At 49.3% G+C, this 15,087-nt stretch overlaps 2 protein-coding genes across 9 annotated transcripts in view; one reads left to right on the top strand and one right to left on the bottom strand.

Annotated features, from left to right (window-relative positions):
• The window catches only part of Hlcs (holocarboxylase synthetase), a 179,716-nt gene extending 174,402 nt beyond the window's left edge, over positions 1 to 5,314 (top strand). For 7 of the 8 annotated variants that reach the window (XM_047563333.1, XM_047563332.1, XM_047563329.1 and 4 more), the window contains 2 exons: positions 113 to 326; positions 1,894 to 5,314. In XM_047563333.1, the coding sequence (XP_047419289.1) occupies positions 113 to 326; positions 1,894 to 2,065 (386 nt within the window). In that variant the 3' untranslated portion in view covers positions 2,066 to 5,314. The remainder of the gene's footprint in view (positions 1 to 112; positions 327 to 1,893) is intronic. The other variant, XM_047563327.1, reaches the window with a different exon arrangement.
• The window catches only part of Sim2 (SIM bHLH transcription factor 2), a 47,894-nt gene continuing 37,972 nt past the window's right edge, over positions 5,166 to 15,087 (bottom strand). The window contains exons 8-11 of the mRNA XM_047563334.1: positions 12,859 to 13,006; positions 11,421 to 11,589; positions 10,361 to 10,769; positions 5,166 to 8,466 (exon numbers count right to left, since the gene is read on the bottom strand). Of these exons, the coding sequence (XP_047419290.1) occupies positions 8,027 to 8,466; positions 10,361 to 10,769; positions 11,421 to 11,589; positions 12,859 to 13,006 (1,166 nt within the window). The 3' untranslated portion in view covers positions 5,166 to 8,026. The remainder of the gene's footprint in view (positions 8,467 to 10,360; positions 10,770 to 11,420; positions 11,590 to 12,858; positions 13,007 to 15,087) is intronic.

Here is a 15,087-nt window from a genome sequence, read left to right as displayed (position 1 = left end):
CCGCAGTAACAACCACAAAACAATCACCAACTTTTTTTCCAGGTGGTGGAGAGGAATGTGTGACGCCATCAAGATGTTGAGCTCATTTCTTCAACTCTTTGTTTTTGCCCAGGCTGTGGGTTCAATGTGACCAACAGTAATCCTACCATCTGCATCAATGATCTCGTCACAGAGTACAATAAACAACACAAGACGGCACTGAAGCCCCTGCGAGCTGACTGCCTCATTGCCAGGACAGTGACAGTGCTGGAGACACTGATCCACACGTTCCAGGACAAAGGGCCCAACGGCGTTCTTCCCCTCTATTACAAATACTGGATACACAGGTCAGTGCTCATTTGTCTCCATTCTTTTAAAAGTCCTTTATTAAGTCCATAGTGTCTTAAAACGAGGCCCTGAATCCGGGTCTGAATCATTAGTTTTCACTTTGTGATGGAGAAACCCAGTGGGCACCACCGTGACCAAGTCAACTTTGCCAGGAGTTGGGTGCACAGGCATCTCGTGCCTCCTGGTCGGATGTGGAGAGAAGGACACCATGTCGAAAGCATTTTAAATCAGTTCAGTTTGATCTGAGAAGAAACAATCAAACCCATCTAAGTGGCGGAATGTTCTAGAACAACGGTTCTCAAAGTGAGATCTCCAGGCAACAGCGGCAGCCTCATCTGGAAACCTTAGAAAGGCAAATTCACACCCAGGACCTACCAGATCCTGGTACACACTCTGTGCTGACAGATGCTCTGGGGATTCTCCTACAGCTAACATTTGAGGACCTCTGATATGTAATGACAAGCCTCAACCCTTTGAAATGTCAGTGTCTTCAAACAGGCAAGCAAAGAGAAGGGAGAGACTTGCTGGAGATTAAAGAAGACTAAGAGGTGTGATAGTTCAGCGTGTTGTATATTGATAATTTGATCCTGAGTGCAGGGGATCTCCATGGGCATGGGGAAATTTGAACATGGACCAGCTAGACATATATCAGCATGCATCTAATATATATAATGGACATTAGATAACATTAGTGTATCAAGACTGCATTTCTTGAGGGTGATAATGTTGTTATGGTTTTATAGGAGATTGTTCTTGTTCACAGGAGACAAATGCTAAGTATTTAAGCATAAAGTGTCATGATGCCTGAAACTTATTTTAAATGATGCAGAAAAAAATAATTGTGTGTATTTGTGTGTGTGAGGAGAGAAAGCAAATATAGAAAATGCTCTTATTTGGTATGAATATAAATGAAGGGAATATGAGGTTTGTTGGACTATTTCAACTTTTTTATAGGTTTGGAATTCCTCAGAATAAAAATTTGGGGGGCTGGGGATGAAACTCAGTGGTAGAGAGCATACCTAGCATGCGTAAGGGTTTGGTCCCCAGCACCATTAAAAATAAATAAATAAAAATATTAATGATACAAAATTTTAAATTAGGGAATAAGGGAATTCCCTATTTTGAAAGTGATTAACAAGGATGTGACTTACTAGGTACATCTGGAAGATATTCCAAAGAAGCAGGATCAGAATGAATTTCTCTTGTAACTGATGTTGCTCAGCTTTATTTTGTACGATGAGTCTTTTCTTCTGACTTAGCCTTCCTGCCCCGGTCTCAGCCCAACAACCCAGAGAAGTGGCCCCATTGTCTTTAGGGGAGGGGGTGAGAGTAAAGGGAATCAGCATGACGGTCAGAATGAGAAGTGTCAGTGACTTCAGAGAGTCCCAACCCACCAGCCACCCTGGTCATTTGAGTAGCTGTTAGCCAGTCTCATGGGACCAGAGAAGGTGAGCAGCCAGCCTCAGCCTCTCTGAGGACCCCACCTTTGCTGGTGCGTAATCACTCAGCTACTTGTCTGCAGCCTTCGGGTTGGGTTCCCAGTGACCTGCTCTTCTTCCTTTCCAGTGGTCAGCAAGTCTGTCTGGGAAGCGCCGAGGGGCCGAAGGTGTCCATCGTGGGCCTGGATGACTCTGGGTTCCTGCAGGTCCATCAGGAGGGCGGCGAGGTCGTGACTGTGCATCCGGACGGCAACTCCTTCGACATGCTGAGGAACCTCATCCTGCCCAAGCGGCGGTAGTGGGAGTGCAGGTGGCTCGGGCCTGCAGATGGCAGGGACCCAGCACAGAGCTGCACAGGCATCCTGCGGGCATGGCGGCCACCATTCCTCACCAGGGGAGCTGCAAAGCTAATGTAGCATTATAGGTGAATTCGTTCTCCTTCCAAGTCATTTCATAATTCATTATTGTTTTCTAATTTTCTGGGCTTTTGTGGTTCCTTTTGTCATTGTCATTTTATTAGGAATTTGAGGGTGCTTCCAGATAGAGGGTTGACGGGTGGAAGACTTAGTGTAGGTAAAGCCCTTCCGTAGGTGTGAAATTACTCTCCCCCTTTGGGCTTGAGTTTGTGTTTGACGAGGGGAAAATGTTCTTTGGAAACAGCAATGGCCTGATCCAGATACTCTCCTGGTAGAGGAGGCCTTTACCACTAGGCTATTAAAAAGCAAATCGAACATGCTGGCCCAGGCCAGTGGTGGGGTAGAGAGATCCAATCACTGTGCCTAAACACCCAGGGAGAGATTTTCCCACTAGAACATACAGTGGCACTTAATTGTTGTTTTACATTTTTTGTTGGTAAAAAAGAAGAGGCAGGCTTCCAAGAGTTGCTCTCCACGGTGGTGGCCCAGTGTCTGTGTGCTTGGAGACACATCCAGCTGGCATGGTCGCAGTGACTTGTAGCGGAAATCAGTCAATTACTTCAACATTATTTTATGTGCTCTGCTTCCCAAGTTCAAGTTTACTGCATATTCTGAAGAGATTTGATCAAGTTCAAGATCTTTGAAGCATCCATGGGGCATTGCTTAGAGGCAGGAGTAGATGCTTTGGCCCCAACAGCTAGAGATGAAGGTTCACTCTCATGCCACACCAATTTCAGGCTTATTTCAAAATGTACAGCATTCCTGCAAGATCACACAGTGCACAGAGGAGCCAATCCATGGCCTTGCATTTGTAAAATGGTTTGCCCTGTATTCCTTATATTGCCAAGAAAGAAAATGATGTCAATACCAAATACCATCAGTTTGGAGTAAGTGTGTGTGTGTGTGTGTGTGTGTGTGTGTGTGTGTGTGTGTGTGTGGCTTTAAAAGAAAACACTCAAAATCCAATGTGCTAAAAGTCTCCGCGGAAGAACAAAGGGAAGGAAGCCTTTGTACCTTGGCCATTTCCAGATGCACCCACACTTTTCTCCACGCAGCTTCTATCTCTGTTGAACGTATGAATCAGACCCATTACTTTTCAGCCTTAAAGAGCTGATCTTTGTCCCCTCTTCTCTTTTCCTGCCAGTCCCAATTGGAAGTTAGTGGAAAGAAAACTTGATGGAGCCCTCAGCTTTGAACAAAATCTCCTCACTGTGAACTAGCACGGTCTTTATCCAGGTCTTACGCAGTCAGGCTAATTCCAGAAACTTGTGGTTTTCAGTATAAAATCTGTCTACCTTTAGTCAGACGCAGACAGCCCCATAGGAGGAAAAAGATAACATGTTTCATTAAATACACCAACCCAATATGTGTCTTTTGGAATGTAACTTAAAAAGAACTTTGAAAGTAATTTTTGCAAATCAGGCTATGATTAGAATTATTTTTCTCCAAAAAAAAAAAAAAAAAAAAAAAAACAAAAAAAACACTTTCTCCTAAATGCCCAGGTCTTCTTTTGGAATTAGTGATGAGTTTAAATAAAAGTCACACCACCCCAAAATTGGAAAATGGACTACCCTTGAGAGGGAGTCTGCAGAATATCATCAAGGACAAAGATCTCCAAGCAAATGTTGCAAGTTTCATTTCTCAAACTTTGTAATATAAGGCAAGTCATCTCTCAGAGCTGCCATCATTACATTTTGAATTTCTTTGGGGGATTATTTAATGAAAAACATGCTATGTTTTGTTTTAAGTGAAGGCCTATTCTGGATAGTTCTGCTTTGGGGAAAATGTTATCATTTAATTTCCTTTCTGTAAATTAAAACTAATGAAGTGTGGCCATGTCAAAGCAGCCGGAGATGTTCTGGGCACGCTGCTTGGCCTCGGTAGTTGTGCTTTTTAAGGGTGTTGCTGGTGCAGGACATCCAGTTGTCTTGAGGGAGACAAAATAGACTTGAAGCAGATGCTGTGTTTTCCATAAACCTGGTTTTGCCTCATATAAACCAAAGACTTGGAATTTCTGCCGTGTGCAGAGAATGAAGGCGTCTTCCGGTAGAGTTGGAGAAGTCTGTCCACAGGCTACGCCACACTCTACAACTGGGGGATTTCTGTGTTCAGCAATCTGCCATCTCAAGGAGCTTTAAAGTCCTAATGGAAACTTTGTGTCTTCTCATGACTTTTAAACCATAGCCACTAAACTGTAGAACACTGGAACATCCCCCAGTTTAAAGGTGGCACGTTGAGCCTCTACCATGTTTTGTTAAAAAAGGCAAGATTTCCCCCCTTCTGGATTGGCGAGGGAATGCTCCAAAACAGGACCCAGCAGGACCCAGAGCCCCCTGAAGCAAGGTGGGTGTGCTGGCAGGGACGTGGAGGAAGGAGGAAGGGTCTGGTTCCAGTGGGTTTCGCCACAGAACTTGACGTGGAGCAAGTGGCCCATCTGGCCTGGGTGAGGGGTGGATGCACAGGTCCAGGAAAGCCAAGGGACTGCAGCCTCTGGTGGCCCCGACCTCCAACATACAGGGTGATGGCCCCTCACTCTAGTGTCTGGGAGCAGGGAGAGAAGCCAGCCTCACCGAGTGCAAGGGGGACTCCAGAGGGGGCCAAGAGGGAGGACTTGGGGGCTTCCCTTCTCTCCATCTACTGGCTGTCACAGACAGGACAGGAAAGGCAGAGTCCTTATTCCCAGGTCATTACTATGCATCTTTAAAATGAAAGGAAATGTAAACCTTTGCTTTTTTTTTTTTTTTAAGCTTTTCAAAGAATCATCTGTGAAAAGAATCACTTTAAACCAATGCCTATAAAAAGCAAGTCTACCAAATAAACTCTAAGACTTTCTCTGTTTCGAGTTTGTTCGTATTTCTACTACACATTTCATTTTTTAAAAACAGGCACTTGCTTTTAGTTACAGTATTTTTTATTTATATTTAAAAGATTTTTTTACAAAATAAATAAAATGTTTTACATAATAAGGAATATGGATGTATTTCTAAGTATTAAGAGGCTTGATGGTTTTTGTTTTTATGTATTTTTGACAAAAGAGCAATCTTATTATTCCGAAGAAAAAAATTAGCAAAACCAGAAAGTTAAAAAAAGACAAACTTTAATGGAGATGAGAAATAAATCTAATGTAACAACTTCCAGATTCTGTTCTTTTAGAACTTTCCTTACTGTTCTGTGAAAACTGTTCAACTTTGGTCAAAAGCTTTCCCTCCAAGATTTTAACCTTATGTAGCATACCTAAGTTTAGGAACACATTGAACCATGCATTTTAGATAACCAAAGGGCTATGACTCACCAAAATTTCAAGCTACTGTAATTTTATGGCATTTATCTGAAAATGGTCTTTGGCTTCCATTTTATCAGAAGCAGCCCCCACAGTCTACTTCAGTGTACAGTTCCAATAAATTTTATGTATGGACTGCTGGAAATCTCCCCGCCTTAGGTGGGAGGGAGGGAGGCGGCTGACAGGACTTAAAGGGATGAAAGGGGTGGGGGTGGGGGCCATAGGCTCTTACAGATTTCCTCAGGGCCCTTCACACCCGCTCACATCCCTGCAGAGGTATGAATGGAATGGCTTTTCTAGAAAAGGGCTTCCAAGAATATAAAGGAATTCCTTTCCCTGGGAGGCCCCGTGGAGGGCCAGGCCAGTCTTGAATTGGGCTTATGTCTCAAATCCATTTGATCTGGTATTTTTGTCAACATGGTACATGTTAGGGCCCACTACGATTTTTCTTCTTTTTTTGTGAAAGGGAGGCATATTTATTAAAATGCTTCCTCTTCCCCTGCTGGAGCCTCGCTGAAGTCGGGGAACCGTGCCGGCTTCAGTGTGCAGACTCCTGAAGATGGAAGTAACAATATTAGGTTGCCGTGGTAACTGCCTGCTAACTTTGCCCTGAGCCCCTGCCGTCTTGAAAGGGGCTTTGGGAGGAATCCTCCTTCCTGTTCTAGGCTGTGAAAACTGTGATATTTGTTCAGACGAGGAATTTTCCACGAGCACACATTTTTACCTGTAAGTGCACACTCTTGGTTAAGCCTGTTCACACTGTCATTTGTAAATCTACAGCAGGGCTATTTTCCTCACGGGTAACCTTTACTATTAACCTACTCCAGAAGGCTTCATGGTTTGTGTTTACTAAATACAGCCCCAATGGTTAATATCCAAGTAGACATTAAAACATTTTGTGGTACTTTATGGAAAAACGTTGATGTCTCCCATTAATCAAATCTAAACCTTCCAAGAATCATGGTTTAACTATGAGACTTGCAAGCATAAAAAAGAATACCCTTGGCTTATTTTGTGTGCACACACTCCCATCAGAGCAGCTAGTGAGGTGCAGCTAGTGCAGGAGAGAGTGTGTGCATCCATCTGTGATCCACTCGCCTCATGCATGACACATGTTCCTAAATTTGCAAATTTTAACTTCCATACCATAAGGCCAACTGATACCCTGTAGAGATTACATAGGGTCCTCACTGACACGGGGTTGGCAAAAGATCAGTTCACATTGAGAGAGCACTTTATGCATTTACACTTTGATTCTAGAAGGATGAATTTAAAGCATGTGAAAACCTTTCCATTCAGAAGGGTGGAAAAATTTCCTAACAAGTTTTGAAAAAGCAGCAAAGGGATGCAGTTGTTGCTAGTGTGGAGCAATTGAAAGGTGGTAGTTCAATGCATCCACCCAGGTCAGATCCATGATAGGTTCTTTTCAATGGTGACATCTTTAAGAGAAAAAAAAAATTCATAAAAATGAAACCAAAAGTAATGGAAGTTTATTTTGAAAACACTGGTGGTGCTTTATAAAAGGGTCTCTGTTCACCGGTTACACACATGACACATTCATAAGAAGCTCTCTTACTATGTATAAAATGCAGAAAATGCTTAAAATGTGTACATCATTTTCATTACACCCTTGAAGCAAGTTTCTCTTCTGCAAGGTGCAGTTCCATTGACAGCTTTCCATATTGCACATGCGATTGAACTAACTTCATTAGCACTACTTGTAGCAAACACGAGCCTAGTGAATTATAGATCTGTGTTGGACAGAGGGACTTTTCCATGGAATTAAGCTTGACAAGGTCATTCTCATAAAATATCTGGCTATATATACTTTTTTGCATTTAATGCCTATTCAATATATTCTGAAGGTGCTATTCCTGGTGTTACCAAGAGTTATAAGGAACGGGAAGGGGGGAGTAAGAGCTTGACAGTGTGCTTGTGAAGCACACCCATGGCCACACCCGCGATGGGCTTGCATGTTCACCCCCTTGGTTGGTCTTGGCTTGTTTTGTATTGAAGAAAGGTTTGATTTTTTAAAAAAACATCATGAATGACTTTTAAAGACTGTGGAGTTGTTGTCTATTCATGGGACTTACAGTGATCACGTTCTTCCTGTACCTAAGAATCGAAAGGGCCTGGGAACCCTGGGCGTCCTCCTGCGTGTGCCACCCGCAGGCGTGGCGCCAGGTGGGCTTCCCTCCTCGGTGTTCATGCGCTGCCCTGCCTGACCGCTCCGGTTATGGGGCACGACACCGGGCACGGGGTGAGAGACCAGGACCCTGCAGAGCGCTCGCTTGAGGTCACCCGGTGGATGTCGCGACCTTGGGCTCTGCCCGAAGACGGGCCCTTGGAGCAAGGACGGGCGGCCGTCGCCCAGCCTCGCCGCGCCCGGGTCCTCCGCGCTGGGTCCGAGTCTGGGAGGCTGCATTCCGTTAACCGTGGTCTCTGTAAGTCGCCTCCGCGGTGCCCGCACAGCCCGCCCTCCTCCGCGGGACTCGGCTCGGAGCCCGGAAGGCCCGGCCTATGGCTTCTCCCTGCGGCCGCCCTGGGCGGGGCCGGCGCGGCGGTCACCTGCCGTTGGTGATGATGACCGAGGCGCCCAGGTAGTGCGGCCGGGGCGCGCCGGGCGGCGGGGCGGCGCCGGGGCCCGCGTGCCGGGGCCGCAGCGCGCCGGCCGCCGCCTCGGGGGCGCGGGGGCCGCAGGCCAGGCCGGGTGCGGCGGGCGCGGCGCCCCCCAGCGGCCCGCGCCGGGCCAGCACGCGGTGGTAGTTGAGCAGCACGAAGGGCAACTGCGCGGGCGCGCCCGGGGGCTCGGGGGCCGGCGGCGCGCAGCACTCGGGCGCCGCGCGGGTCAGCGCCAGCCGCGCCCCGTCGCGGGCGGCCTGGCGGGCGGCCTTGGCCGGGCCCAGCGCGGGCTCCTCGCGGTAGTGGCCGCAGCTCGGGAAGCTCGGCGGCGGCGGGGCCGCGGTGTCCTCGCCGAACCTGCGCGCGGCGGCGGCGGCGGGCGCTGCGGGGACAGGCGACACGTTAGACGCTGGCATCCGGGAGGAAGGGCCTGCCCCCAGCCATGCCACCCTCGGCCACCCGCGCCCAGCATTCCAGGCCCGCGTTGTGCCATCGCGCCATCGCCAAGGGCAACTGCAGATATCCCGGCAGCCGGGTTAAAAGAGAGGAGCAGGTGGAAGGAACCGCTGATTGCAGACCTGGGCAGCGCCGCGGAGCCGGCAGTGAAACCCCTTTATTCTTGGGTGGGGAGCAGGGCGCGCTCTTGGAAGCGCAGTGGACCCCTTCCGCTGCACTAGCTGCTTTTCTGTGTCCACAGATAGCCTGCCGGCCAAGGCCACCTTAGTGGGCAGCAGGAGTCTAGAGGCCACCAGGGACCCTCCAGTCTACTCTGGGTTTTGCTTATCCCTGGAGAGGGGCTAACTGCCCTGCCCTGTTAGCAGGATCATAATTAAACCAGCCCTCTCAATTACACGCCTGACATCAATTAGCAACCTGGGCTTTTTACTTTATGAGGACCTTTAATACCAAAACGATTAGGAAATTGATCACAAATTGCTCAAATTAACACCTTTATGTCCCCCCCTTCCACCACGCTTATGATATGCAGGTAGTTATTGACTTCTTTCACTTTTAAATAATCAATAAATCAAATTCTATGTATCATATCATTAGCCAACCCCCGAAGAAAAAATTCTTAAGTCCATTTCAAGTGAAAAAATATTTTTAACTGTTGTCAAACCACTTCACTTTGTTTTTCTTTCCTTGGCTGTTCAGAATAATCCCTTTCTTGGCTTTGTAAGGGACCCAGTGCACCAGTGGGTACTGGGAATCCAAATCTGAGCAATATCTGGCTTCTGGCACAGGGCCAGGGCCAAGACAGGGTGGTAGGCCCTGGTGGCTGATGTGGTCCTTTTTAAATCGTCTACTTTTGAAAAACATCCTCACGATTGTCAAGGTTAGATTTCTCCCATGAAATCTTAGGTTTGTATGTAAGTATCTCAGCCTCCTGGGCACATCATCTTGATGTAACATTGACCCTCATTCTAGTAACACCCACAGGACATTCACACTATCTTGGTGTTTAGACTGAGCAACAGTCAGGTCTGGGTGGATCAGGTATATGTCTCCTGCAGCTGACCCTCAGTCCCCACCTTTCACCCTCTTCTTGGGGTTGGCCCAGTAAGTCAACAGGAATTAGCATATGTGTTGGGCAGCTGGTGGCACTCCACTAAGGACTGCTTACCTGCCACCAGAGGGACAAGGCTAAAACATTGTGGTTTAACTAGCATGTCAAGGTAGTCTCGTCACAGCTTATGGTCCTGTGTCACCCATGGAGAGACCGAGGCCTAGAGAGTTTATTTGTCCTAGAGCTTGTGAGTGGCATTTTTTGTTTTTGTCCTGAGCCCATGGATTTCCATTAATGTTTTCTGCACTTTGAAAGCAGCATGAGAAGAAAATTGGTAGGCTGTTTGTCTCTCATAATCATTTTTGGGTAAAGTGGAAAGTAATTGTGTAGAACAGTGGACTTATCAATCCCCAGCACTGCCAAAAAAAGAATAGATAGATAAATAAATAACTGGACCTGGGAATTCTCGAAACCACAGGAGGCGGTTTTGCAAACCGCATCGTCTCCCTGTGGCGTGAGGGACGCCAGGGTTCACGCGGCATCTGAAGGCTCAGTAGCCCTTTGCCGCTCATATTGCCTCCAGTGTCTAAGAGGCCCACGACGGTCACCCGTCCCTTCTCACTCTCGTGAAGCACAGAGAGCAGAAAAGGGCACGGTTTGCCCCCATCTGAGGTGCCGTGTCCATCTGCCGCCTACCACCACCTCCCACCACAGCACCCCGCCGTCCCCAGACCTCCCCGCCGTGTCCCCACCTGCAAACAGGACCCACCTTCGTAGCTTGGCACCAGGCTGTGCCGGGCAGCGTTCGTGGGCGGTTCGGAAAGGGTTTTAGCTGGAGACGGGCTGCTAGGCACTAGGGGGTTGGCATAATGCCACTGGCATTCACCACTGGCTGGCAGCGTGCTCAGGAAAAAGCGTGCCACCTCACACGGGGATCCCTGGGGCTGCCCGAACTTGGCTGGCAACATTGGCTTTTTACTGCTGAAGACATTCGAGTCCAGAGGGAAGTGTCCGTAATGGTAGGAGAAGGGCAGGCTGTAGGACGGCGTGTACAAAAGGTCGCTGCCTTCTGAATGGAGCTGCTGTTCTGGGGGAGCCAGAGCATTTGCGGGGGGACTGGCTCTCCAGCTTCCCAGCTGGCCGCATTCCAGTTTGTCCATTTGGAAGGAGCTGTATTGCTGCCGGGAAAGAAGACGGATGCAGGGCCAGCCCAGGGGCTGTGGGTAAGCTACGCTCCTGCCCCATGCTAAGGGGGACCTACCCCAGGGACCAGAGCCCCCACCCCAAACTAAAACACACCCAATGCACATGGACACTTGCTCTTTCTGACAGTATCCCAGATGCTTTAAAATTGGGGGGAGGGAGCACACTGTAATCCCAGCTACTTGGGAGGCTGAGGCAGGAGGATTACAAGTTTGAGACCAGCCTCAGCAACTTAATGAGATCCTATCTCGATATAAAAAGGGCTGGAGATGCAGCTCAGGGGTACAGTGCCCCTGAGTTCAATCCCAGGGGCCAAATCAATAAACAAGGGGGTTCATTAAAAAAAAAATACTACGAAAACATGGTTCTAACTCTTATCTGCATGGATTCCGACAGGCTCACGGGCCCTCCCGATTGTCTTCTATTTCCTAATTCTTGACAAGTCCACCTGGTGTCAGTCTTCCCCAGGCTGTGTCACTACTGTGTGGCAGGACATCCTTGGGGACCCGCTTCACTCTACAGGGATACCCTGCTATGTGTTCAGAGGGTCACCACCCCTTAGCATGCCCAGGTGTGCCAAGCCCCTGGAACGGATGTCAGCCGCACCCGGACCCTGTGTGCCTTACCTGTGGGGGGTAAGGGTGTGTCCTCAGCTTTGTCTTCATCTTTGTGTTTTTGGGTTTAGCTAATTTCCTAGTTTCTTGTGAGGTAGACAAGGTGGTTCTCCAGGAGTCCTGGGACTTGGAAGTGGATACCTGGTCCAGTGACAACTGAAGTTCCTTGTATTCAATATCCCTGGAAAGCGAGAGCGGACGTCACGTGGGGGAAGCAGTGGAGGAGGAGTGACTTCCCTGAGCAAATTCATTCTCCAAGTTCCTCTAACCCTCTCACTGAGGTTGGGTGTGGGTGGCATTTGAGGACAGGACAGCTCGCTCTCCTTATAAAAGCTGCCTGCAGCCCCAGGAGGGTGACCCAGGAATGCTGGGCAAGACTCATGCTACTTTGTAGGAATCGAGGGAGGTCAGAACAGCCCTCTCCAATCCCTTACAGCCCCAAGCACCATTCCTGGGGACATCATGGGCCATTAAGGCTGTTAAGGCAAAAAGGAAAGGGCAGAAATGCCAGTAACCACTCCTGCCCTCATCTGGGGGGGGCACATCTGTGACTCAGCTGCTTCCCTGTGGAGCACCCTGGAAGCCAGGAGCCTGGAACCTGGCCGTGTCCCCTGAAGAGCCAGCTCAGCCGCCATGTTCCCGGAAGGAGAGGTGGCCCCCCCAGTACGAGCCAACACCTGGTTGCTCTAGAATAATAATTAAGGGGCCAAATCATTTTCTCCCTTACAGTTTTGCCAAAATCACTGTACATCGAAAACGTGGAGACCCAGCGACTGTTCTGTGGAGAACCCAGAACCTAAGTCCCCACTGCCTTTTTGTTTTCCTTTCCATTTTGGGGGATCGGAACCCCAGGCTTGTGCATGCTGGGCAGGTGCTTGCCATCGCGGCATTTAGAACACAGGACTCTGGAGGGTGGGGCTGGGGGAACCGAGCACGGGAGCAGAGCCCAGGGCAGGTGACTAGCATGCAATAGCTCTGGTGGGCAGAGTGATGCCCCTTCCTGTAGACTCATGTTCGGTTGCTTCCAATGACCTTAAAAGTATCTGCAACTGAACTTGACCTTCCAGAGTTTTTAGGAGGCCAGCTATTCACTGTCATTTGCAGCAGGCTGTCTAGGAAGATGGGGATTTCCTCCATCCCACATCGTAGGAGCCTTGAAGATGATCCAGGTCTGTGGACATGGACGGTGTGAGCCTGAAGTCCTGACCCAGGCGTGCACCCGCTCTGCACCCTGCTCGAGGTGGGGCTCCCCACCCCCACCTGGGCCCCCCCCCAGTGCTCACTCCTCTCTGCCAAGCATAGGGTTGTTTGGACCTTCCCAAAAAACTGGGTGGTTCAAACCGAAACCGCACAGGAGACAAATGCAGGGTGTTGGAGCGAGAGAGCAAGGGCGCCTTGGGAGCCACGGGAGGACAGGAGGAGCAAGGGAGGAACAAGAGGGCTGACTTACGTGAGGACATAATTGACACTCACGATGCAGTGGGGCCTGGAGGAGCGGCTGTTGTGCACGACGGTGGCGTAGCTCTGCACCCACACCCAGCCGCCCAGCTTGGACAGCAGCCGGTAGTACTTGGTGGTGACCTGGCCCTTCACCAGCACTGCAAGCACAAGGCCACATGAGTGCACCGGCCGCGGCTCTGGGGTGCCACCCCACCGCGGACCTGCATCCCTGATTCCGGGCCTTTGGGTGCCTCAGGACTTGATGGAGGAGTCGGGCACGCTCACACGCGCGCACTCCCAGATGCGGCCTGCAACCTCAGGGAGCCCACCAAGACCCCCAAGTGCAGAGCACTGCTTCCCTTGCAGGAAACAGCCGCCAACAGCTTGGTACCTGGTGGGGCAGGAATACCGATCTGCTTTTTTAGGATCCAACACCATTACATTTTAATCCCCCTGGTCTTTGATGGACAGAGGGGATGAGTGATGTAGTTATTCAAGCAAATTAGTAACTGCAGGGTGCTGGGCCAGGAGCCTCCCTGTTGCTGATACCCAGTTGCTCTGTATTCACAGTGAAATCACTGTTTCTCTATTGCCATTAAAATCTTCCTCCCAATTACCCATTTTCCTGGGGCCAATTCATCTGCCTTGCTCATGTAGCAAAGTCCTCTGCTTGGTGACATAGTTCCTGAAAATCAGGCCTCTGGGCCCATCTTCTATGCATGGGTGCAAACCTCAGTGCTGAGCAGCTCACCCCGAGCCTTGGTGGACCCACAAACCGTGACTCCCCCTCACAGCCCTCAGGAGGCACATGGAGGAGGCCTGCAGGGGAGGCAGGTGCCAGAAGCTGTGTGTGGGGAGTGGAAAGAGGAAAGCTGAGTAAAGCCCTGCCCCAGCTGTCCACCCCCAGCTCTAGAACAGTCTTGCTTCTCAAGGTAAGGCTAGCATCAGCCTCTCAACTAGCAGTTGCCTGAGTAGAGATCTGAGGTGGAGGCCAAAGGGGCTAAGTCTGTGACTGCACTGGATGTCACAACCCCGCCAGACCCACACAACACAAATTCAGCTCTTACGTTGTATCAACAAGATGAAGCCCCCTGACTCCCCACCTGAACATTCCCTGGGCTCTCCCTGCCCTTTGTGCTCTCTTTCCACTTTCCTAACAGTTCTTTACCATCCACTTTAACACTCGCATCAAAATATTTTGGTGCAGAGGGAAAAAATGCTACAAATATGATAGTCAAGGGGTTATTAGCCTTAATATATAAAGAGTCAATACCAATTAATAACAACACTAAGACCCTAAAAGCAATACAGGGAAAAGACATGAACAAACAATTCACCAAAGAAGAAACACAAAGGGTGAAGTAACGAACACATGCTCCACTCCCCAGGCTGATTCACCAAACTCCCATCCATCAAGGCAGCACACAGTGTATGCTAAGTGACCAGAAGAGGCAAGTCCAGAGAGTCAGTGGATGAGCAGATGCCAGGGGCTGAGTGGTAAAGAATAGCAACTAGGACTAGGCACCTTCTGGAGACCTTGAAAATGTTCCAGAATTAGAAAAAAGTGATAGAAGCACAGCACTCACTAAAAACCACTGAAAATGGTTAAAAAGGTGAGTTTTATTTAAGAAAAAAATGCAACTGCAACAGGCAATGCTGGCTAGTCTCTTGGGAGGGCATTTTCGTGTGCCGATGGAAGGGAGTCGGCCTCCCGTGTGCTAGGTCCACTCTGCCACCGAGCTGCACCCCGGCCCTTTTTATTTTTATTTTGAGACAGGGTCTTGCTATGTTGCTCAGGCTGGCCTTGAACTTGCCAGCCTCCTACCTCAGGCTCCCAAGCAGCTGGGATTGTAGCTGTGCACCACTCTGCCTGGTGAAACGGCATTTGTAAATCAGGGTGGTGGACTGGGGGTGGTGGCACACCTGGAGTTCCAGTGACTCTGGAGATTGAACCAGGAGAATCACAAGTTCAAGGCCAGCCTCAGCAACTCAGCCAGAACCAGTCTCAAAAGAAAAAAATAAAAAGGGCCGAGGTTGTAGCTCAGCAGTAGAGCACCCTGGGTTCAGTCTCCAGTACCAGAGAGAGAGAGAGAGAGAGGCACCCATATCTTTTTTAAGAAGTTGGGGTGGTGGGAGGCACAGCAGGAGTGTGAGCCTGGAGTACTAACAGGGTCGGCAGCTGAGAGAGCTGACAACAGGCAGACTCGGGCGACATTCTAAGAGAGGGATCACGGAGGAG

Source organism: Sciurus carolinensis, chromosome 9 (genome assembly GCF_902686445.1).
Source record: "Sciurus carolinensis chromosome 9, mSciCar1.2, whole genome shotgun sequence".
In the NCBI taxonomy this organism is placed as follows: domain Eukaryota; kingdom Metazoa; phylum Chordata; class Mammalia; order Rodentia; family Sciuridae; genus Sciurus; species Sciurus carolinensis.
Note: the sequence above shows the minus strand (reverse complement) of the source record. Positions and strands in the feature narration are given on the sequence as shown.